This window comes from Chaetura pelagica, unplaced genomic scaffold (assembly GCF_000747805.2).
Source record: "Chaetura pelagica isolate M959 unplaced genomic scaffold, ChaPel_1.0 scaffold70, whole genome shotgun sequence".
Lineage (NCBI taxonomy): Eukaryota > Metazoa > Chordata > Aves > Apodiformes > Apodidae > Chaetura > Chaetura pelagica.
Window position 1 is genome coordinate 324,101 of NW_009952265.1, and position 25,049 is coordinate 349,149.

At 38.2% G+C, this 25,049-nt stretch overlaps 1 protein-coding gene across 1 annotated transcript in view; it reads left to right on the plus strand.

The window, feature by feature from the left end:
• Window positions 1-87: 87 nt before the first annotated feature.
• Window positions 88-25,049, plus strand: part of MAP3K9 (mitogen-activated protein kinase kinase kinase 9) — a 47,027-nt gene continuing 22,065 nt past the window's right edge. Inside the window, 3 exon segments of the mRNA XM_010007667.1 lie at window positions 88-105; window positions 306-624; window positions 23,201-23,381. Coding sequence (XP_010005969.1) covers window positions 88-105; window positions 306-624; window positions 23,201-23,381 — 518 coding nt within the window.

Below are 25,049 nucleotides of genomic sequence, written 5' to 3' on the forward strand. Positions count from 1 at the left end.
CTTTCCCTAGTCCTGGAGATCGACTTCTCAGAGCTTGTTCTGGAGGAAATCATTGGCATAGGGGGCTTCGGAAAAGTGTACCGAGCTATGTGGATAGGAGATGAGGTTGCTGTCAAGGCAGCTCGCTATGACCCTGACGAGGACATCAGCCAGACCATTGAGAATGTCCGCCAAGAGGCCAAGCTCTTTGCAATGTTAAAGCATCCCAACATCATTGCCCTCAGGGGTGTGTGTTTGAAGGAGCCTAAATCATTGGCATAGGGGGCTTCGGAAAAGTGTACCGAGCTATGTGGATAGGAGATGAGGTTGCTGTCAAGGCAGCTCGCTATGACCCTGACGAGGACATCAGCCAGACCATTGAGAATGTCCGCCAAGAGGCCAAGCTCTTTGCAATGTTAAAGCATCCCAACATCATTGCCCTCAGGGGTGTGTGTTTGAAGGAGCCTAATCTTTGCTTGATCATGGAGTTTGCCCGTGGAGGATCACTAAATAGAGTGTTGTCTGGTAAAAGGATACCTCCTGACATACTAGTGAACTGGGCAGTACAGATTGCGAGGGGAATGAACTACCTGCACGAGGAAGCAATTGTTCCCATAATTCACCGTGACCTGAAGTCCAGCAACAGTAAGTGCTACACAGTGAACAGCCAGGGTGCTGGGATAGGATTTTGGAAAGACATGGTACAGGAGAGAGAGGGGGTAGTAATGTTAACTTATCTTTCCCTTCTTGTGAACCACTGTATCCTCTAATTCAATCCTAGAGGGGTTTATTTTTCAACAGTATGGTGCTACGGACCACAGGAAATGAGTGAATGCTTTTAAGCAACTTAAATGAAATGCAAAAGCAACTATAAGCGGAGCATGCTTCTCCAGTAGTTCATATATATATATTCAGCGTCTTAGTTATACTGGCATTTCAGCAGACCTCTGTATGTTGGGAAGTCTTGTTGAGCTCAAGACATGTATTCTCCTTCCATTTTTTGGAAGGATAAATGCTCCTTTAGAACCATAAATGCCTCCAAGCTTTCAATTTACTTGCTATGTTGTGCTGTTTGGATGAGATGCAAGCCTGCTTTCCTTATGGGAGATTTGACCTCTCCTTGTTGAATTGAATCTTCTTACAGCTGGTGTTGACATAAACAGTAAGTTGGGTGAAATGACATGTCCCACTGGGTTTGCTTGTATACCCAGAACCTTAGCTGATGTTTGTGGTGGTTTACATGGAATGCTGTGGTCCCACTAGAGCATGGGGACTGTACTTTGGTAGTTATGATTCTGAAAATCATGGTGAGTACCTGCTCTGTAATACTAATAGCATTATTGTATGCCCCTTAGTTATTTTGTAGTGTTAACTGTTTTCCCAAACTTAAAGTTGACTTGAAGTCAAATGCATGCATAGAACATTACTTACCAGTGTGGAAGCAAACTGCTGCAGTGGTTTAAAGATTATCCTGTCTTTTCCTGATGCCTGCATGCAGCTGTTTAGCCTTTCTTGCTGCTTGTCTGTGTCTAGATGGCAGGAGCAGATGTGTCCCTGCACATTTGCTGCAGTGGTTTATATTGGTGTATTAGTATGAACATTCATGGCTTGAGTTAATAAGAACCACAGGGAACTGAGTGTTTGGGATGAAAGCCTATATTCTCTTTTTTTGAGGGCAATAACATCTAGTAAAGAGGTCTGACAGATGGAAATTTTAGTATCTTGAATAGATTCACTAGAGCTAGCATTAACCATTAAAATGTAAATGTCCAGGCCTTACAGAATCTTCCTGTAGTTCTTTGGCCTCAAATCTTGTGGTAGTGAATTGACAATAGTTTGTTCTGAAGGAAAGTATTATTAACTGTTGTTAGTGAGTTTGAAAATAGGGACTATGAGAGATTCCAAGTGAACTTCTATGACAGTATTCTTATACAAATGAAGTTTACTTTTTTGTTAGAGAAGGGCCATGTTAATGTCTATAAAGATCTAATATCTAAGTTTTCCCCTTCCTTATACATATGACAGTATAAATACGGGCATATTGATAAATGCTGTAAAATGAAGGATTGACTGGCTTGGTTAATGGATGACTGGCTTAATCTGTGAATAAAGAATAGTTGCCTTTAAGTGTTGGGCCTTTCCTCCTTACCTAAGAAAAGACTTGCTGGCTTGTTTTGCTAACAGGCCATTAAGACTTCATTGCTTAATACTATCTGAACGTTTTTGAGGTTTAAAGTGAAAGTAATTTCTAAGATAAAGAGCTATTAGCTCCTGATAGTTTGCTGTTTTATTCTGACTAGAGACTGCTAGTTTTAAAAGGTAAATGTATCAACCCGAGAACCAGCCCAGCTGGAGGGGACACCAGAGCCCAATGTCGCCAACAAAGCACAGATGTGGATGCTTGCATCAAGAGCACATGTCTGTTGTCATGGTGAATCAGCAGTACACATGTGTGCTGCACTGTAAATTGCCAGTGAGAAGTTGAGGGGCTTGCTACATATATTACTAGAATTTTCCTCATTTGGGAGGAAGCAATAACAAAGGAAGAATAAGTGGGAATGGCTGTGGAAGGTTTCAAAGAGGTCCTATGTTTGGAGGGAAGAGGTAGTGGATTTACATGGCAATTTTGACCAAAGATACTGTCAGATATAATACAGAAATGATAGACACAGGGAAATTCTAGCCCAGCTGAGTCTGCAGAAAGCAGTATTACATTTGGGGAACTAAATACATGTAGGAGCTGGAACTGAGTGTAGGACTTCAGATATTTTATGCAAAATTCATTGATGTGTAACTGTTTTGAAGTAAGATGTATTAGTAACCTCAAGTATGGGCTTGACATATTACAACAGCTGTTTAGTTTAGTTTGGCAATACAGAGTTTTTTATGTGCAGTATGGTTGAAGAGAAATTTTTAAAAACTGAACTGATTTTAACATTTGAAAATGTGTTGTGGGTATATCTATGAAGTGAATATAAGTATTAGATTATTAAAATGGTGGAGCTTTTTTTTGGGGAGGGTGAGGGGATGGCACTGTTGGTCTTTTCTGTCATTTTTTGTTTGCGTTTTTTCTTGATTGATTTCTAAAAGTGTATACTATGTGTACCTGCACCTATACTTAACTCATGTTCATCTGTAGGATAAACAACTTAGCCCAAGTCATGTCTTTCCTGAATACTCTGTCACCATGTCGCTGAAATCCCCTTTCCATTATAAGTAATACACATCTTGGAAATCTCTGCTCTGTTTTCTATGGAAACCTTTTTACAAGTTTTATAAAAATTAGTGGACCACATATGTCATTGCATCCTTATTTCTAGATGACTTGCACTTTGTGTTTTTTCCTCATGTTGGTTTTCTCAATTACTGTGGATTTTCTACGGTGTTGGCTTTGTGCGAGTAGAATTCAAGCTTGTAGCATTTTCTTTGCACAAGTTACCACCCATGGAGAGGCAGTAATGTGTCTCTTGAGAAGGAACAACTTCTGCTTGCAAGTGCTTGGAAGAGATTCTTGCAGACACATTTCTTTCCTAGTACTGTAGAGCTCCCGTGAGAGCATCAGCTGTATTGATCTGATTGGTGCTGCCTATGTTTAGTAATAGTGATTTTCCTACATCTCATCTTGCCCTCAAGCACCAGCTGGGACCTGCACTATCCATCTGAAGTTGCATGATAACTTAGTTTGGGAGTTGGGGAATAAGATGGGAGAGTGAGAAAGAACAATGTTGTCTTACTTAAAATCAAATTTTCTAATACAATACAAGGATGCCTTCCTTTCAGTGATCTGCTTATATTTGGCAGATACAGAATGCATAAGGACAGTACTTCATGGTTAAGCTTTTAAGAAGGCCACATTACATTTTAAACTGTAAAATAAGTCAGGTGGGCACCCTGATACAAGTCTAAGAAATCACCCAATTATAAAAGGATTTGAAAAAAAAAAATCCTTAATCAGTTGCAGCTTTGTGGTATCAAGTAGTAGGTACCAAAACAATGGTCAGAATAGTTTTCAATATTTCTGATGGAATAGTAAATAACATAAGATTTTGGTTGCTTTGGGAGGTAACATTGTCTTGTATGGGGACTGAATTTCAGAGGATATTTGAAAGTTGCAGGTGGTATCTTTTTCTTGAGATTCTACTTGTCAAAAAACCACACTCCAAACCAATTGTCTGTTTTCCTTCTTTTAAGCAAAAAGGTGTTGCATATTTTTTCTTCATTTTCCCCTTTTCATTATCATATGTTTGTGTTTGATGCTTATACATTTAGAGTGTAGTAAGAGTATCCTGTACATTTTAAGTGCTGTGTTTGTTTGAGGCAGATTTTTATTGTAAAACTTGGAGGTTCTGAGGGCAGCTTGTTTCATTGCTTTGGAATACTATCTGGAAGTAGAGTAGATCTATTAAGATCTTTGCAGAACAAATTGCATACTCAAGACTCTTATTTATTTATTATTTTTAGAAACCCTGAAATTCTTGTTTTGCTGAGTGCCAGTTCAGTTGGCAGTGAGCCTGGTAGGCAGGCATTCCGGTGGCATTACCAACTTGTGTGTTGGTACACAACTACACAAGAGAGACGATATAACCCAGGAAAACCATTTTTTCCTGCTGTCTGAGGAGAGAGGTATTTATCTCTTCTGCATTTGATTCAAGAGTTTCAATTTATTCCATATGAAAATTAATTTTACTGCTCTGATAGAATTCTCTCTGGTATCTTCTCTTCATCTGGTGATACTGCTAGGCTTTTTGTCTTCAGCTGCATGTTGGTCCTCCACTGACAGTGTGTTACATTTCCCAATGTGAAGGCTCTTAAATAATCTAAATGCTGACCTAAACAAAAAAAAGCAACTGGGAGTTTCCACTGAAGTCACCATCACTGGGTTTAGCTTAGCTCTTTAAGAGTTTCCTTTCTCTTGTCACTTGTTTGTGATTTGAGTCTCATTTCTGGCCAGAGGAAAGTGCTTTGTAATGCCTAGGATCAAAAAAAGCAGTCCTATTCATTTTAGTGAAGTATTGTAAAGAATTAAGCTGTTTGTTTCTATTTGTTTGCTGATTTGACATATGCCAGTATTGCTATAGGAATAATGCCAGTTAACTAATGCTGCAGGCAACTAGCAAAAGCATATTTGCTCTCTTTTTTTTTTTTTTTTTTGGCTGGCTCAGCAAAATGCACTTGTTATTTGTGATACATTGAAAGATTTTGCTGAGGGTGTTTGTGCCAGTTAGCAAAGTGCTTTAAAGGAGTCACCATGTTTGTGTTCTACAAAATGGCACGATAGTTTTGCAGTAAAGTGACGTGGCCAAGGTCAAAGAAAGAAGTAAAGACCGAGCTCAAAATAAACCCGAACAATTCTGATTAAGTCAAGTCAGTAGTTCTTCCCTTCTAGTTCTTTGAAGGTGTTCACCTCTCCTACTTTGTGGACCAACCACCAAGGTAAGCTTGTGGTATAATGTGATTCAAAGCTCTAGCTTTCTAAAGAACTCCAAGCTCTGCTATAGCATTGTTTATTTATTACCTGTAGTTGTTAATCCTTTTTCTATTAATAAAAATGCTAATAGAGCTGAGTTTCGTATGATCTCTGGACAGCTGTTCCTAATGTTATTGGTTCTTTATGGTGTTGGTTTTTTTTTTAAATTATGGGCAGAATTTAGAAGCACGGATTAATTGCAACTAGTTCAAATCCAACCCAAGGACAGAAGGACTTGACTGTTACATATCAATCTTAATAACGTGTGATTAATTACTTCATTCCTTGTTGCAGTGTTTACACCTCAATCAATTAATAATTGATGCTCTTTTGTTGGTGTTTTCAGAGAAGGAGAAGTGCTTAATGTAAACCTCTTCCTCTGTCTTGCAGTGTTGTAGTAGAGAGCTCTTCCAGGGTCCTCTTAAAGCATGTTAGCAGAGCTGTTTGGAAGTCTGCACTATTATTGCTGCTTCTGGTACTTCACTGTAGTTTGCTGACTACCTCTCCAATGTTGTACCTTCTACCAGAATATTTTGTCAGTGCAGTTAAATGAGTGTGGGTAATGCTTCATTTAAAAAGTGTAGTTGAACTATTTCAGTGGCATCTGAATGCTTCACACTGAGTTCATAATGGACCTGGACTGACTTGAGCAGTCCCTTTTCCTGTCAGAGGAAGGTGATAAATATGAGATCATGGGTTTTTTGGGGGGATAACAGTTGTGAGATTAATTTTATGTAGATGCTCTCCAGGGAGCAAAAAATCAGTAAACCTCTTTTTGAATCTCAAAGAGCCTGAATATATGTCTTAAGTTTAAAGAGGACTTTTCAGGTTCTGCTCTTAAGCAGTTATCTGATTCTATGGACATGCTATATGATATTGCTAATAATGCATAACTCCTGGTTACTCTGCTTATTTCTCTGTCTCCCCAGGGTATTAGCTTTTGTGCTAATATCCTGGTGACTTGTAGATTTAAAAAAAAAAAATCCTAATAACTAATTTTTTGCATTTAATAATACAATGATAAAATTTGTGCCAGCAGTACTACAGCTTTTTGTTGAACAGAATTAAAAAATATTTTAATTTCATGTGTTATTAGTTCAGAAGATGTAAATTATGCCTGCAGGTGATGCTAACTTTTAAGCTAAGACACTAGAAATTCACAAAATGAAGGTGGTAGTTTATTTTGGTTTTGTTTTTTTTTTTTCCATCGTGTTTAAATTAGGACAGCTGCTTTTCTCTCTGAGAGGTTTGGCAGATACTTTAATGATGCAGTCTTATTTTCAGTGTGTTTTAGTAGATTTCTGAGAGTTCCAAAACAAAAATACATCTCCTGTAAATGGTTTGTTGTAGTTGAATATGAATTGATGTCTTCGCTGTTAATTGCAAGTCAAAAATAGAAGGACTTTATGGAATAAGTTTGATGTCCATAAGAGCACTTTAGTATTCTCCTGTCTACACCAACTAGCAAAAAAACAGCTTCACAAATGGAAATCCTAATATTTCTAGACAAGGATGGAAAGAGTTCCTCTGATTTTTAAGAAGTGGAATTGCATCTAGACTTTTAAAAACCTAGCCAATATCCTTTTAGTGTCTTTAGGCTACTCCATATGTGATTTTGCAGGGTTTTTTCTGCTTCTAAGAAAAAAATAACCATGAACAATGACACTGAGCACTTTCTCCAAATTGTTCATATGGAACCATAGAGCAGATATGAGCAGAACCAAGAACCATCATGCAGGAGGTGTACCTAGGCATCTCTGTGCCACTCCCATGAATTCACTGTCTGACCATTTGTGACAGAGCTGGGATAAAAATGTGTTTCTCTAAACTTTTTAAATTTCAAGTCAAGAGTGAGAACAGCCTTGTGGGATTTCCGGGAAGCTAGAATAAATTTTTTTCAGGTCCACTTCTTGTATGTGTGTTGCTCCCATGTTAATAAACTTAATTAGAATTTTGAGATTTCTGTCAGCAGCTTCACTTTTGCTTTTCTCATCAAGCAATTCCTTTCAGAATTTCAAAGTACCCAAAGAAAACTAATTCACTCTTAAAGCATCAGAAGTCATGCATAGTCTTGCTCTTTGAAGTGGTAACTCATCACCCAGGATGATTCTTTAATGTAAGTAATATCTCATTTTGAAGATGGCACATATTCCCTTACAACAAGACAAGGAAAGGCTTAAGCTGTTGGAAAGAACATGGCTTATAGCACGTGATTTTAAGAACTGCTTTTTGGTACACGTTTATTTTCTGATTCTAGGATACTTTCAGTTAGTGTTGGTGTGACTTTGATTTCCAAAAGGTTGCCAAAGTTGAGTGACATATCTGGTAATTGCTTCTTAATTGTCTGCCTGCTAATGGAAAGGTAAATCCAGCCTTCCTCAGACCTGCACTTTTTCCAGGTTTGAAAAAGAATTAGAAACAGAACCTCATGCACTAAGAAGAGAAACTATTGCAACTTCTAAGGGTTTATAGTTATGTTGTTTGATTTCATCAGTGATTGTAGGATCAGGCATAAGAGGATTTGCTCGCATAGTAGTAAATTTTTGGGTCCCAGCCTGTAGAAGAGTCTTTATGGCAGGCAGGATTGTGCAGCATTGATCAGGGCTCTCTTCAGAATGAAGTAGCCAGAGGATAGTCAGCCCTCCTATGAGCTGTTTGCATTACTGTTGCTCACTTCTACTCTACCTTCTAAAAGCTTTATTATGTTACTCAAGCATTTAAAACACCATTTTTTATTAAAACCAAAAATACCCTCCCAAAATGCCAAACTATCTAGTGCACATACAGATTCTATATTATCTCTGAAATTATTTGTGTGCTGAACTATTTAAATCCTGGACGATTTTTAGAGCTACAAGCCAAGATCCTAGTGCTGTAGAACATCTCCCTCCAATCTTCATCAAACAGGCTTCTGGTACTTGCTTTGGATGTTGAGAAATGTTAAGGTTTGCTGTTTATGTAAAAATTGGAAACCTTCATTTAAAATGTGAGCATGGCTTCAACCTTGTTGCTTTATAAATTTACTGTTCAGATATGTGATAGATGATAGTGTGCCAGTAGATCCATTTACTAGTAATGGGTAAATACTTCTGCCACTAAGACTTTGCTTATTGCAATTACTGCTGTCCTTAAACTGGGGATTCCTAGGGGGTTCTTAAGGTAAAGAAGTGCTATTACGGATAATTGCTGCAAAGATGGTATGTGTAAGGGCAGTGGGATGTATGTGAACTAGGTCATATGGTCCACTTCCCACAAAAGTATTACAGTATTTACTAATCTTTCTCCTCTTACAAAAAGATATTAGGATAGTTTTTTATTACTTTTGACTTTTATTCTTGAAGGATCCTGAAAATAAGAAAAGTCTTGTCACTTTGGTTTATAGAACTAAATATGCCTAATTCTGCTTGAAGTGTTGTCAGTCTTGCCCTTGGATTTCTCAATTTGCTTTTTCTTGTTTGATGTAAGCAGTTAGTTGCATAGTATATGGCTTTGATGTTTATGGTCATCTGGTAACTGGGTAATATTCCTAATGCTTCATTAGTGCACTCTGTAGTCACTTAAGCTCTTGAATCATGGAGTGAGCTGGGTCAGAAGACTAACAGAAATCTAACACATCAAAAAGTGAACAGCTTCCTGTTAGCTTTGCTGCATGACCTGTTATCTTCCATGGACTTTCATGTGCAACAGTGCAGGACCTACCCTCTTTCTCAGCAGCTGGCAGCTTGTTCTGCTCAGCTTGAGGTAAAAATGCAGTGTTCAAGAAGGTCTGAATTTCACTGTCAGCTGTAGTTTGGTGTTAATTGTTGCATCTCAGAGCCTTTAAACATTTGTTCTGATGAATAGAAATACATCTCTCTTCCTTTTCCTAAGATTTTTTTAAGTATATGATTTTTAAAAATGCACAACAAACCATAAAAAGAATAAAGAAAAAACAGCTGCTGGTGTGGTTTGTGCTGCTGCCTGTGAAGCTTTTACGTCTTCCTTACTTTCTAGATTGTGGAGTACCAGCCTACTCCAGGAATGAATGATATTTGGTATTATTGACTGTCTCATAACAAACTGCCAGTGCAAAACAATTCTGCAGTACTTCTTTCATAATGAATTTAATGTTTCTGTTTGCCTGTAAATGGCTCCCACTGACCCAGCATTATTATTAAATCTTTTTTCAGATGGTCTCTTCAGTGACAATTAATGAATGTCATTCATGCATTTCTACTTTTCCCTTTCCTTTTCTGTTGCTGCCCAATACTGTTCTTGGTTTGTTGCAAGCTTTCAAACTGAGATGGTATGGTAAAGCACTGTGTGGGTTACAGATATAATTATATTTTTTCCTTGAAGCATTTAACGGATTATGAAAAGTAAAATAACCCATGCCAACTGTTCCAATGTAAGCAGCATGGCAGGATTTAATGCAAAACTAGAGCTGAACAGCTCCATTTTTCTAGGAAACTCACCAAAGTGTTCTCCAGAAGCATTCAACGTGTTCTGCACCAGATCACTAAAGTGATAAGACTTTTTTTTCAGCTTGGCTGGGTGAAAAGATCGATTCTAAATATGTTGTGGCTCCAGAGACCTTTCCTATCCCCTCCCCCATTATACATTAGCTCTTTAGAGCTAGTGTGCTGCACGGCTTAAAATCCAAGAACTGCTGTGCTGTCACATCCATCACCTCCTCTAGGTTGATAGAAGAGGACAGTTGGCCAGCTTTATGGATTTGCTGAACTCTCACGCATACCCAGTAATGAAAAGGTTTTGCTACCAAGGTGTATATATGTATTTAAATGTGTTGTTGCTGGATGGTTAGTAATAAAAGAAAATATTTGCTTGTTACTAGAGACAGTATTTGTATTCTTTGTTTTCCTTTTGAGATGTGAAATTTTGAGTGAGTCTTTAAATTCTGTGCTCTACAGCATCTTATGCAACATTTAGCCTTCTGCACCACAAACAAACACTAGAGTAAAGATGCAGGCTGCAGTCCTACTGAAATGAACGGCACAGTACCCAACATAAGGTAGGTAAAGGCTGCATGCAGAAAGCCCAGACTCAGTCCATGTGCAGATCTGCTAATCACTCAAAGTACTTTGAATGCAGGATCAAGAGCAGATTGCTCATTATCTGGATACTTGTGAAGCAAAGCTGTGTGGGCTGACCGTGGAAGGTAGAGCTAAAATTGCAAATTAGATTTTGGCAAACCAGTACAATATGAGGTCTCATTTTGGAGTGAGTTTTTTAAATCCTTTCCCAAAAGCTTAGTTCTGTCCTAAGGCAGTATGCCAGTGTACTGCCAATAAGACTTAATTTAAAAAAGGACAATGTGGCAAGCTCAGTCCCTTGTCCCCTTTGCAATAATGCTGCTTTTTTTACTTGTTAGGTAAAGGGCAGACTTAGTAGCTAGATTCTGGCTGTCTGAGACCAGGACTCTCAGTGCAGTGGCATGAAGCCATATTAAGGCTATTTTATTATCTAACATTCAGTATTTCCTACCATCACTGTCAGAGCTGAAATGTATCTTGGGAAGCTTTGCTTATTTGTGGGAGGGGAAAATGGGATTGGAACAATTGTAGGAAGTTCAGTGGATCCATCATCTTCTATGCAAAAGCATTTTTGTTTCATCTATGAATACTTTCCTCTGTCATATAAGGACTGTTAATTAAACTATAGGACTGTGATTAGTATTTGCTATTACTATTGTACCTCCTTAGTAAAGAGACTGAAGATTCCAGAATGCATTGTGTTTCTTCAGAGTACAGTGTAAGTTTTTATTTGTTTTTCAGATAAAAACAAATATAAAAAGTAATAATTTGCCCCTGCTAGAGGCAAAAGATTCTTATCGCATTTTTCTGAATTAGTCTCCATTAAAAAAATAAACCCACATTTGTGTAAATTTAACAGCTTTCCAGTAGTTGAAAGTGTTTGGGCTAGAAATAGAAGTATAAGGCAGTCAAAGGGATTTGGACAAAACAAAGTCTATACCTAGATTGTGGGGAGATGAGTACAAAAATACTGTAAACTGAAATTGGCTGTTCCAGTTGTGAAATTCCAGGGTGTGTGTGCCGGGGAAGAAATTTGAATTTCATTGTGCTATTAATATATTAGTTCATGGACCCTCTAGCTTCTTAGAAAGTGCTTTCAGAAGTATTCTAGCTCAGATAGGTCTATACTGTGTCTGAAAAACAACCCTTAGAAAACATACAAGGTTGAGTGAGGAGATTCTTTGTTCAAGACATGGTTTCCTGTAACAGATTGGCTTGATTTTGGACATGTTCTGGTGTGAGTGGGTGGGAGAATCTGGATCCTGTGATATTAATTAGACTTTTTCTTCTCTGGTGCACCTCAGGAAGCCTTTATCTGACTTTTGAAACTTGTGTAAAGCAATTTTTCAATAAACTTGGAAATGGAAATACTCCGTTTCCTTCAATTCTTGTGCTTGAGACTTCTGCTGTATTGCTGTTGGGGAGGAGTTTAATGGTACTGTCTCCTTGTACAAGTCCAGATTGATCTTAAATTCATGGAAAGGCTTGCAGCTTTTAGAACTGAAACCCTGCTTATGTTTTGCATTTAAAAATCTGAGTAAAAAGCATGGGTTCCCATTTTACTCTGTTCTTGTCTTTCTGTAAAGCTCTTATACGTGTGATTTGACAGACTCTCTATCTGACAGATCTCCTGACAGTGCTTGAATTACCTAAATGGAGGAACTGGATGGGCTGATGCATAGCCACTATCTGGCAAAACTTTAGCCATTTTGCATTTTGGTAAATAAAGCCACAGTAAGCTGTTCTGTTTGCAGGGTGGAAGAGGCAAAATGTGTCCAGTTCCCCACACCCAGTGAATACTTAACTGCAGCAATGGTCTTTTACACTCTGGCTATGACCGGGTGAGCATTGATTCCCCTCTTTGTAGCTGCTTTTTAAACTTACTGCTGTTGGAAAGAGTGATTGCACAGTAACAGAGGAGCAAAGGCCTACGAGAAAACAAATCTGGTACTAGGCTCTTATGTCCGTGGGTGTTTTTCAGTTGCTCTGGGACAATTTGTAAAAACACCTAACTGCAGCAAAAATGAATGACATATTCTGGGAAAGAAAAGATAAGCTATGTGGAGTTGTGTCATTGTGTGTGAGTTTGAGTTCCTTTGCCATTTTTCATCCTTTGAGGTCAAGTAGTGGTCTTTTCACTTCTCCTCAGTCTAACAAAATGGGAATAGATCTGGTGAAGCATTGGGACTAACAGAGGAATCTACTTTAGAGTCCAGATAAGAATATGGGAGACTAGGGAAGAAACTTCACTGAGTCTGTGTAGGTAGTTGGATCACAGAATCAAAGATCTACCTTTGTTGGAAAAGACCTTCAAGATCATCTAGTCCAGCTGTTAACCTAACACAGTACTATGTCTGTAAGACTCCTAAATAATTCCAGGGATGGCTACTTAATGAATTAAATAGTAGAATTAAATGTTTCTATACCAAGTAAAATATCAAAGATTATATATTTATCCTATTTATAGTTGTTCCTCTTGTTATTCTCACCCACCAATCACTTATGCTCTTGAACTGTGTAACCAGCTGATATGGCTCTAAGGGAGACATAATACACCACAAAATGTGTAGGGGCTCTTGAGAATGGGAGTAAGTGGTTGTGCTTGCAGGCTAAATCCTTTTGCTGGAGTTTTTCCTCATTTCTTGATATGACTGCTTTCCTCATTCCTGGAATCTTGGATGGCAAAGCATTCAACCCACAGCAGTGCTGACCTTGGTGAAAACTGGAACAAAACTACTGAAGTTCACTGACATTTACAGGTGTTTGTACATTTCCACCACCTTTGGGTTTTTCAGGCCTTCTCAACACTACATCATCAAGTTGCTCTGTCTGGTAGTTTGCAGTCACAGCCTCAGCTGGGACTTCCACCACTCCCTTTTTGTTTCTAGGTCCAGAATCTCCCTTTAAGCTCAGGCTAGCTTGAAATGCCTTCATAATCAGGTTTTCTTACATTTTCAACAAACAATCTTCTGATGCTTTCTTTAGATAGTTTTCCTAACCAGTTTCAATGCACCTCTGTCCATCCAGTCACACTAGAAACACTGTTAATGGTACGCATCTCCATGAAGAATTGATAAAGCCTCAAAATATGTAAAAAACCACATGAGTTAATGTTGCTTTATCACTAGGTAGTAACCCTGTTTCATTACCTGCCTAGAACTATAGTGTTGAAATAAAAGAATGGCAGGTATTCTGTCACTAAAATGCTGACTGTTTTGTCTTGGTTGGATGAAAAGTTGTATGTAAGTTAAATGTGAAGCCATCAATCAACCATCAAGTCAGGGTTACATACACAAGTGTACCACAGACAACAAATCCAGCTTTTTTCCACTACAGTAGGATTCCTTGTCTTCTAGCCTTTTCCATTTCATATTTCTTCCAGTATGCTTTCAGTTCTCATTGCACTCAATCTCTCCTTTTATATTTCTCCCTTCACTTAATGATTGTAACCATTTCCATTAGGCCTCGTGTTCATTAGCTAATAGATTTCTGTTTGTGGGTGCCAGACTTGCTGAGTAGCATCATACACCTGTAAATGACCTGGCGTGAGCTGTGGCTGAACCATTTAAGAGTCTGTCTTGGATTTCTTTTGCATTTTTTTCCCCCTGTTTCTTAATATGCATTCTCACATACTCTCTTGGGAAAAAAAGAATGCCAAGCTCTTATGACAGCTGTTTTCATGAAATGTGGGTGATGGGCAGTTTGGTGGATAACTTTGGTGGTATTGCAGGGTAATCTCGCTTTCTTTGGTATTCTGTCGTTACCAATTTTTGCCTCGTAAGTAACGAAGTTCTTGATTTTCTTGGTGTGCTGGATGCTAAATAAATTGGGCATATAGCAGTAGAGTAAGAGCAGCTGAAGAAGCTGAAGCCAGTATTGCCAGAAAAATTTCATATGCTTGGCTGTTCATGCTATTTTGCCTGGTAGACAACAGCCCCTTTCCTGTACCTTCATAGAAAAAAAAAAGTGCTAATTTTGCTGTGGGTGGTCACACTGTACTAGTTCCTCCCTGAATTTTTTCCTACTTCTGAAGTAATAAGTCAGCTTTTAGCACAAGCAAAGCAAAGGAGTATTCTGTTCAACACTACCCTATGCAGATGAAGTTAATCCTTTTATCTAAACTGAGAAACCAGAAAAAGGCAAGTATATGACCATATTTTGCTGCCTTGTCACTTCATTTTGACAGCAAGATGAAGTGAGTAGGCACCTCCTACCAATTATTTGATGTTACTAGCAAATGAATCTGTGTTGGTTAGAGTGTTTATTTGTCCCTACTTGCTCTCCCCTATTGTTTTAGCCCACTGGAGACTAAAAATGCTGTCCTAACTGTCCGAAAGTGTAGCTGAAAACTAAAGTAACCCTCCCAAATGAGAAAAAAAAATCTGTGTTATTGCCTTTCAGGGGAAGTTTGTCTTTGAGAGAGAAGGTTATAATATGCCTACTGGCTTTGCTAGTATAATATGAGCAGAACAGAGGATTAAAACAGCAGCTGTTAATTTTGTTGCCAAAAAAAAATTTCCTGATTTCCCTTGCAGAAGTTTTCCTTCTGTGAAAGTAATGTACCTCCTTACAGAATCATTAAGGTTGGAAGGGACCTCAAAGATCATCAAGTTCCAACCCCCCTGCCATGAGCAGGGAACCCTACCACTAGGTCAGGTTGCACAAAACCTCATCCAACCTGGCCTTAAAAACCTCCAGGGATGGGGCATCAGCAACCTCCCTGGGCAACCCATTTCAGTTCCTCACCACCCTTATAGTGAAGAACTTCTTCCCAATAACCTAAATCTCCCCTCTCCCAGTTTCAAACCCCCCTGTCCTATCACTATCTTCTCTGATGAAAAGCCCCTCCCCAGCTTTCCTGTAGGCCCCTTTCAAGTACTGGAAGGCTGCTATAAGGTCTCCCCAGAGCCTTCTCTAGGCTGAACAGCCCCAACTCTCTCAGCCTGCCTTCATAGCAGAGGTGCTCCAGGCCTTTGATCATCATCTTCATGAGCAGTCATCCCTTTATTTCCATGTGCCTTAGCAGACTTTCGAGGAGGATCTGTTCCATGACCTTGCCTTAACTACCTCTTCATCTGTATTGCAGGTGGCAGGATGCTGAATGAAAAAGAAGAGTTTTATTACTGAGATGTTATAAAGTGACCAATTTAGAACCTGAGTAAAGCTTTATCATGTTTGTTTTAGTGATTGAATTGACAGAGTCAATGCAGGTGGTTTATCTGTTTATGTAGGGTAGAGGAGTGTATTTGGAAGAACAGTAGATGGGTTTGAGAAGAAGAAAATTAAAGGAAAGGGATAGAAATGTGTTTATTCTGGCAGAAGAAAAGAGATCCAGACAAATCAGTGCTTCTAGCATGATTGGAAAGAGGAAAAAACTATGTTGTGATAATAAATAAGTTGGGTTAAGCAGTCTGAAAATAGATGAACAACGCCGCTATTTGCTTTGGAATGCTATAATAAAGTTGAGAATATTCCCAAAGCAAAGCTTGCTCAGCAGTTTTAAATTTCTCACTTCAAAGTCGAAGAAGCAGGAGTTATACTGGCATATTAGATGTGGTTTATCCAGCACTCTTAGGGTTTTCTTAAACTGTAGGTACAAGTGGATCAAAGGATATACAACTTTATACTTCTGTCTTTACCTTGTCAAAATATATTTGTATAACTGATCTCATGTCTTTTTGATAGATGTGAGTAATGAAAATACAGCTGTTTGATATCTGGAAACAAGGTCCTCCTTGCAGTAACCCTTTCTGTGTTCCAAAAGGTGCTGACCATTGACTTTTCAATTGGTTCAGTGATCATTGAGGTGAGTGGTGCCAGATGCAATGAATTAGGACCTTCAGCTGCCTTCATGGGCCAAGGGGCGGTTTTATTTAAGACTAATTGAACAGTAGTACCAGGTTGACTTAGATTAGCTGTCCTACTAATAGAGCAGTATGTTTCTGAAAACTTAATTGAAAAAAAAAAATCAGAGCTTGGAGGCAGTCTTGCAACTATGAGTAAATTGGTTTTCACCAGGTGGCTCTCTAACCTTGGGTATGTTAGGGAATTTCCCTGGCTGAAATTGCTTTCTTATACCAGACCACAAAGACTCATGTGGTTTAAGTTTGGATACTTAGCACAGGCGTGCCTCTAGTCAAGAGACAGTCCTGTAGAGAGTAATTCAGAGCATGTATATTAGGCTTGGCTTGGAATCTCTTTCTAGAGAGGTTTTGGCTTCTCTGACTGTGTTGGGAGTCTGGGAAGCCTGCCTTCTGAGATGCTTTAAGTGTTTTTCATCCAAATCAGCTTTCACTATAATGATCCATGAGGGTGGAGGGAGGCAAGACGAAGAAATTCACCTTTTGAATATGGGAGACTGGCAAGTGTGTGTCTGTTTCATGCATAAAAGAGAATTTCATCTCAACAGAAGTATTTATCACCTGCCTCCTGGGAATCCCTTCTGTAGTCTTGTTTTATAGTTAATGGCAGAGTTGAAACTTGACCAGCATTTAATCTGCTAATTTTTTAAACTCTAGTCTGTATTACTTCAGAATTAATTTGATCCTCTGATTTGCCTACTTAAAACTAGTCAGTGGTTTTGGGTAGTAGTGCAGGGTGTCCACAGTAACGAAATTTTAAAGCTACAGGTTTCAGTGGTTTTTTTCACTGCCTTGATTTCTCCTTCTGAACCGATATAGAATAGTTCTAGGTACATACTAGTACCTATTCTAAACATACGAGTCCCTATCCTAAACATGCTAGTGAAAATTAATGAGTTGCTAATGAAAGTTCAATGTAGTAACACAAAGCTGCACCTTTGAGACCTTTAAGGACAGTTCCATTAGAGCAACATAAGCCTTAACTCTGTCCTGTTAAATAATCCTGCACTGTCTAGTGCCCCACACAGCAGGCATCTCCCTAATGACTTGTGATGACAAGACAGAACTGAAGATCCACTTAGTAGCAACTACATGAAGGCTGAAGGATATAATGGCATTTTAGAAATCTTAAGTTGCTTTTTGTATTGCTTTGAATACTAAAGCAGATACTTTTGTCTTTCTAGGAAAGCATAATAGTGTGGAATGTGGTGGAGCAGGAGGAAGAGCTGACTCAGTGTCAGATACCATTGTGTCAGTCATACCTCAGTTGGTCTGTTTCTGTGAAGTCTATTTTCAGTACATATCTTTGTTTAAACAGCAAAAGTGTGAGTTGCCCTAGCTCTAATAAAATAAAGCCCTCATTCTTCCTGGTGTCACTGGTACATTGCTGTGACTCATCAAACTGAGACTTAGCCCCTTTGGGATCTCTTATCACCGAGATCTGTGTACTTCTAAAGACTTTCTTACTTTCAGTAAAATTGACATTGGATTCTGTCAAAACCCAGGTAGCTATTAATACACATACAGAATGACACTTAATTTTCAGAAGGTAAATTGGCTTCACCTGACCTCAGGAGGTTGATTTCCACCATTTCTAGCATTGCTAGAAAACTGCTAGATTTTCTAAAACAAGGATAAGAGGATCTTGTATACATCATCAATTCTTTTCTCCCCCTTACTAAGAAACCATCTCTAAATTATACCAGCATTGGCAGAGTTAATTTCCCATCACACTTTGTGCAACTTGAGGCTGGAATGAGAAGCTTTCAGTTGTATCAGGAATTGACACTTCTGTTTCGGAGTCTGGTGTTGCCTGCTAGTTGAAGAATATTAAATCCGGTCTATGGTGTGGTTAATGGCCAGCATTCAGGGATCTGCAGAATATACTGAAGATACTCTTTGTAAACTTTATCAGTCTGCTTCAGCTCTTAACTGTTGCTTCAATTGTCAAAACAGCTAAATGAACCTGTATCTTAAGCAACTGGGCTTGTACCTGTGGAAATGATACTCATTACTACATTATTGTGATTTTGAAGGGGTAAATGCCAGGACTTCTTGACTAAGGATAAATCTCTGATCATGTGCATCTTGATTGCAGATTTCACTCATAGCAACTAAGTTAAAATAAAGGACACAATTAAGAAAGACTGGTATCAGCGATGGCTTTACAGGCTGGGGTGCTGAGTTAGTACTGTGAGCATGATGATGATTCATCCATGAAGTATCCAAGTCCCCAGCATAGCACAGGGTATCTTTAGTCTTCAGAGGGTAGGCTTTCACCTGCCACCTATAGCTCTGAACTACTAGTAAGACTGAAAATGTTATGTTGGTGATGAAGGCAAGCCATGTAGCACTGCATTTCTTTTTTGTTACTGCAACTTGTTTTGTCTTGAGCAGAAGCCAAAGCATCACATAGATGGAATCCAGTGTTCAAAAGTACTGAAAATATAATGGTGACAGGTTTTCTCATCTCTGGCAATACACAGTTATTCTTTCACTTGCAGTAATGTCAGACAGTGTACCTAAGGACTGCACCACACCAAGGCTTGTTAAGTGGTATTTGAATTCTGTCTTAGACTATTCTACCAGCTAGTCTTTCTCATCAATCCAGTAAGTGTTGTCTTACTGCCTCTGATTACCTAACCCACTCCTTTGTTTATGTGGTGCCTACTTCTTTCTCTGTACTTAGGAAAACTTTCTCACAAGAGTCTAATATGAACATCTCCTCGATGCTTCTTGCACAGCACCAAAAGCATTCTCAAAGATTGTGGAGGAACCTTAACACACATTTTAATTTCAAAGAAAATACATTGGTCTTTATCATAACCTAGATAAGAGACCCAGTGCTAATTTCTGCCCCTTATCTAAGCTCAAACCTAATGTGTCTCAGTTGACTGTTTTCTTTCAGCACTTGCAGTCTGCCTGGCTCTTATGAAATTAAACAGTGGCTCTGAATCATTACCAGTAATGATTCTTGAGAGTCCCTGTGGTAATAAAATTCTTCATAAATTCCTAGTAGTTGAAATCACACATCCAAATCATACGTGCCTGTATCTGGATGACTGCCTGATCAAGGGAAGGTCTTGCTAGAAGATACTAAGGCCTATTTAGATAATATTCCTTTCATACTGCCTCAGCTGGGTCATCTTGAGATATAGATGAGCTGTCTTGCTGGACAGAATTACTCTTAGCTGTAATTAATTTTTCATTGTCAAATGCTTATTTTCTGGAGGACAAGTTTCAAGTCTTTCAGGAATATATGAAAATATTGCGAGCGCTTCTGGAATATTACTCCTGTAAGCACGCATATATATCATTCCCTTCACCTAAAGTGGCTAAGAATTTTAATGCTAGTTGAAGCCACCATGCTTTGCCTCACACTTACAATATGAAAAGATGGTATTGGTGATTTGCTGTATTAAGTTATTTTGCTGTACCACTTGGATACTCAAAGCTGTCGGAAAGGGCTTTTAACACCCAATTTGCTTCACCTGTTCCTTTTGCAAACTTCCAGTTGCCTCCTATCCATGATACTTAAGATCAGCTTTTAGCCTGTGCTACAGAGGAAGGAGGTAGTTTTGAGTTGTTAGGACCAGCAGCACATAGTGTATGTTCGTCTACAGCTTGGCTGGCTCTTTGCATGCACACAGGAAGAGTTTTCTTCCATGAGCACTACTGGAATAGGGAAATGGTGATCCGCCATGAAAAAGCTAATGTGCATTCTGCACTTTTCTGCTGATTCTGCTCTTGCTCTTCACCAGTTGTCTGAAAACTGGGTCCAGTATCCTGGCTGCCAAACAATTTATCTTTTTAAGGCTGGGAATGTGGAAGATTCTAAATTCAATTTTCCACATTTTTTTTAGCCTTTTAATCTCATGCAGGTCTTTTAAGTCAACAGACCGGAATGAGAAGATTTACATTGTTGGTGGAATAGTTGCATTTTGGCTATGGGATGCTCTATATTTGTGTCTGATTTTTTTTGTTAGGCTCATTTATTAGAAGCAACTGTTTATCATCTGGCCACTTACTAGCTCTACAAATCTATTAAAAAATAGAATGGTATGTTGACTCAGTAGGTGTAGGAAGTATGTTCCTTATTTGTGTTTTGTGTTGTGGTGGGCTAATAACAATTGCCAAAGAAGTAGCACTCACAGAGAAGAGTTGGAACTGGAAGTATTAAACACGAGCCATTAACTGGTTGTAGATAAAGCTCACAATCAAATGAGACTGTGTTGATTAGCATGAGAAAAAATGCAGTGTCATAGCAACCTGGCTTGTGTTCTCAATAAATTAGATTTTTCAGGAGGAAACTGAAAGGAATTAATATTTCATCTCTTTACAAAATTTTTGATTGAAATCCAAGAAAATGCAAGAGGAGCAGTCAAGTTTTTCAGCTTGAAAATCTGACAGATGGGCTAAGCAGGCTCCTCAGTTATCAGTGAGCTTGTTGATACTGACCAAGGTAAAGTGAACTGAAACTTAAGCTCTAGAGACATGATACTTAAAATTAATTTTTACAATTTTGAGTTGCAGGATTATTTTCCCAAGCAGTTACTATAAGGAAATAGAAGAGGAACCAAGGATGTAACTAAGGATTTGAGGACTTGCATTAAATGTGGCTTTTACATTGTCCTTCTCTGTGGTCTTTTGTCATGGTAATTCATCTCACTCAGCCTACAGCTGACAAAAGAACAAGTTCAGGGATACAAAAGATCTGTGTAAGTACTAATTACTTTGTTAGAACTTAATACAAACCAGGGTAATTAGATTTAAATAACCTTTTGCCAGGAACATATGTGCAACCTAACTGTGATATCTGGCTCTCTGTCCTGCTGTTGAGCTCATTCAGGCAGAACCTGATCTACCTTGTGAACAACAAACTTGCTTGTTGCTTCTTGTAGTTGTGGAGGAAAGATAAAAAAACAATCCTAAATATGTTATTTTTTGTTTCAAAGTTTTACTTTACCTTTACAAATGTACTGTATGTCTCTATATTGCAACATTTGAATTTAAAACTAGTTTATATTATTCTGCCAGCTCTTTAGGCAGAGTGGGCATGTGCTAGAAGAATAAACATAGAATTGTCTATTCTAGGAAGTTTCACTTGTAATCAATGAGCAGCTTGTTAGCAATTTCTCTTAGCAATTCTTCAGCTGCTAGAAAGAAGGAAAAAAGCGTGCTAGAAGAGGAAGCACAAAGGAAGCCTTCTTCTGTACCTTCCTTTCTTGTGGTGGTTCTGTTTCACACCAAAGTGTGGCTCTACATACACTTTTGCCCAAATAAGAGAATAGTAACTCTAGGTCTCAAACTCCTTCCTCTGTGATTAGAAATTCAGGGTGTTCAGTAATGTTAAAAAGTAGTTTTGTGAAAGAGGCAAGAAGTTAATTCACAGCTTTAGTTGACCCACAAAAATATTTAATGAGGTAGTATTTGTTAATTATGAAGCCTTGTAGAAAGGGTAGCTGATTTTTAAAATATATGCAGAGAGCAGACTGTCTTATTAAAGCAATGCAATATTTTAACATGTAGATGTGTATTACTTATTATGCAGATGGGTTTAAATAACACTTTTGGCTTTTATTTAATAGGCAATGTAGTTTTGATTATTGGAAGGCAGTCCGAGAATTAATATAAGATACTTTTTTCCCAAGAAAAGGTTGTGTTAGCTTGAGACTAGTATCTCACACATTGAATGACTGACTTTAGTGAATGACACTGAATAACTGCAATTCACACACACCTACACAGAACGGGGAAAAAAACCCCTCCTATTTTCTAAGAACCTGTGTCTGTAATGACATTAAAACCAAAGTAACTTCATAGTGATGATGTATTAGTGGCTCAATGCCTTTTGCTGTGAAGTCGTTGGATTAATGATAATACAAATATTTTTTCTTTGCAGCCCTTTACGAAGTGGCTGAAAATCATTTCTCAGGCTTACGACTACATTAGTTTATGGAAGTTTAATGGCCTATTCTGTTGCTTGATGTTAGATTGCTGGTGAAACTTGTGTGGTCACTTTACATTAAGATAAAGAGGATAATGAGATGCTGCTGAAGCAGAGTGGATACTTTTGGCCTCTGGTGTACACTCATTTCACACTGGTGTGACAGTACAGCTTTCTGTGTAAAGAAGAGTATGTGCCTTACACCAAAGCACTCTTGAGTTCTGCCTCAAGGTGGGTTGTTTTTTTTTTTTAGTATAAACATGGTAGAAACTTTGGCAGCTCAACTGAAAAGTAGTTTCAAAATGATGGGAGAGGGAATCTGTAACGTGGTGTATATGATGTCTTGACTTGAGCAGGTCATCAGTGATAAACAATCTTTTTTTTTATTTGTGCCTTTTAAAAAACCTATGTACACAGAGCTTCCACTCCTGACACGTTTACATGAGGGGTATTTCTTGTCCATGTGTGTATCTGGATTAAAATAAATAAATAAAACCCTCTAAGCAGTTCAAGAAGAAGATGCTATTACTGGCTTGCTGAGAGAGGATTAATTAGGAAATGTCTTCCCTTATCTGGATTTCTAGAAGTTACAGTGGTTCACTTCCTCTTAGCAGAGAATTATTATAGAGAATAACATTAGGTGCTGTATTAAATATTTGTGTTGTTATCTGTTTGTTCTCTGGGGCTTGGTATCTTGGTTAAATTTGAAGCTATTTGCTGAACAGCTGTTCACTTGTCAGGTGAAGGGATCAGCTTGAAATAAATTGTAATAGCGATGGTATGTTTGAATGATTAAAAATCAGGGAGAGATGGAGAGATGTGAAATTTGGGAGATCTCCAGGAGGATCTTTTTTGTATAAATACTAGCTTTACTCTGCATACCTTTTATTCCCCCCCTCTCCCTTTTCTCCAGTACTGATACTCGAAAAGGTGGAAAATGGAGATCTGAGCAACAAGATATTGAAGATCACGGATTTCGGCTTGGCCAGGGAATGGCATAAAACTACCAAAATGAGCGCAGCTGGGACATATGCCTGGATGGCTCCTGAGGTCATCCGCTCCTCCATGTTCTCCAAAGGCAGCGATGTGTGGAGGTATTGATTTGGCATTAAGTGATTGGATACTAAAGAGTAACTAGACCTGCCAGGAAAATGCTTTTATGTTTAAGAATGAGTAATGGTGAGCCAAATATTAAAATTCAGGTCTTAAGAAAACTTTATCCATCAGCTTTATGTCTATAAGACTCTCAGATTACTTTCTATTAATTGTAAACTTGTTTTTTTACTGTAGAAAGCAGTGGACTAGCTCCTGCATGCATCTGAATTTTTGTTCTATAAATTTACGTTCAGATTATCCTAGGATTTATAATCCCAATTCCCTCAGCATTATTTAAAACAAACTTTTCCTTATTTGGCTATTGGCTGACATAATCAAAGGCCATAAAACAATCTGTGAAGTACTTAAAATTACTACTTTTTAATTGTTTTGCCAACTGTAAGATAATATTACGTTTTGGTAGTTGTCAGCGATGTATATGTACACAAACACACTGTATCTAATCTAATTCCCCCTGCAGTTTCAGGCTGAATGTTTTTCACTTTCATAATAATCTTACGAATTATTTCCACCCCATGAGTCTTTCATATAAAATAATCCCTTCTCTAGGTCTGAGTATGTAATACAGAAGTAGTGATTTGCATGTGTTCATTGTCTTTTCCATTCATGCACTGGGTTTTTGTGAGAATGAGAGCTACTTTGATGGGGAAAGTGTAAGGATTGGCTCATGGACTTCCAGAAATTGAGTTTCAGCATGATCATTAAGTGACTTCGTAAATCCAGAATTCAGTAAATAGCTCTAGGACAGTGGCTTTTCTCGACGTTATGTGACGTAGAATCAGTACTAAACATCTGAAACAGATGACATAGCAGGAATTTTGTTCTTCCTGTGCAGAGAGAGTTGTTGAAATGTCAGGATAAAGAAGTATCCCAGCTGGCAGAATTGTCTGGCTGTTATGGCAGAGACTTGATGTGGGATTTTAAATTTTCCTAAACCAGTTTTACTGAATAGATAATGTATTGCCATTTGGTAAGTCTGTGAACTGGTATTTTGCACACTAATGGTGAGGATAAAATTCTGACTGTAATTGAATGTAGTTGCCTTTGTATTTAATCTGAGATGAAGTGAGCATGAACCAGCCTTTTATTCTGAGTGAAGTCTGGCAGAAATGAAAACCTCAAGGCTGTGTACCTTTTCTGTTCACATGTTGACAGTACCCATTTGTATACAGCTTGTTAAGCTCAAATCTCGATTTGCTGTTCTCTGAAGCAGTGCCAGGAATGACTTTTAAGGGTAACCTGGGGAAGAGGGAGAAATAAAGAGGGGAAACAATTTCCCTGTGATTGGAACTTGACTAATCTAGGCATGCTGAGAACAAATTAGTTGATATTCTGTACCAGTATGACCTAATTAAAAAAAAATAATTAAAGTTAAGAGTTAATATAGGTAACTTGTTAATTTTCCTGAAGGTAGCTCAGGTGCCTCTGTACCTGTGCAAAAATCAATTTGGTCATTGGCTAAAGGACTAGAAATCACTTTAGGACTTGAGGATTGAAAATCGGTTAAATTATTTGTCAGTGTTTCAGAGTACTGTATTTCTATTTTTTAAGGTTTCTTCATGACTTTCTCTTGTTATAGTGACCAGTCTTTCCGTGAAAACAAGTTGAGTTCCTCTCAGTGCTCTTCCTGAAACAGAGGACCACCA